The sequence below is a fragment of the Eimeria mitis genome, genomic scaffold (assembly GCF_000499745.2).
Source record: "Eimeria mitis Houghton genomic scaffold, Emh_scaff2849, whole genome shotgun sequence".
NCBI classification, from domain to species: domain Eukaryota; phylum Apicomplexa; class Conoidasida; order Eucoccidiorida; family Eimeriidae; genus Eimeria; species Eimeria mitis.
In genome coordinates, this window is record NW_013571188.1 from 2,803 (window position 1) to 3,360 (window position 558).

The 558-nt window shown below is 48.7% G+C and overlaps 1 protein-coding gene across 1 annotated transcript in view; it reads right to left on the reverse strand.

The window, feature by feature from the left end:
• The window catches only part of EMH_0059520 (uncharacterized protein), a gene marked incomplete at both ends in the record, with an annotated part of 4,648 nt that overhangs the window by 568 nt on the left and 3,522 nt on the right, over positions 1-558 (reverse strand). The window contains one exon of the mRNA XM_013497688.1: positions 154-241. Within this exon, the coding sequence (XP_013353142.1) occupies positions 154-241 (88 nt within the window). The remainder of the gene's footprint in view (positions 1-153; positions 242-558) is intronic.

The window sequence follows — 558 nt, forward strand, 5'->3', positions numbered from 1 at the left end:
CACACAGGTGAAGAGCGACTAGGGCTTGTTTCTCCCTTGGACCCTAAACCCTGAACCCCCTAAACCCTAAACCCTAAACCCTAACCCCCCCAAACCCTAAACCCCAAACCCTAAACCCTAAACCCTAAACCCTAAACCCTAAACCCTCGATACCCTTTCAAAGCTTTTAAAAGCGGCGGAGGTTTTGTTTCTGTGTTTCTCTGCCGTCCCTAGATGCCACCAAGTCGTCGCCAGGTCAGGCCTACACACAAACCCTAAACCCTAAACCCTAAACCCTAAACCCTAAACCCTGAATATTATATTAAACCCTCAGCGTCACAAACCCCTTTCAAACCCTAATAAACCCTAATAAACCCTAATAAACCCTACTAAACCCTAATAAACCCTAATAAACCCCAATAAACCCTAATAAACCACAACAAACCCTAAACCCTAAACCCTCACCTGCATTTGACAGCTGTAGCGTAGAGGCGTTCTGCTGCTGCCCAGTTATGGAGCAGCGCCTGTGTCTGGCCCCCCCCTAGATGTGCTGCTGCTGCTGCTGGTGCTGCTGCTGCT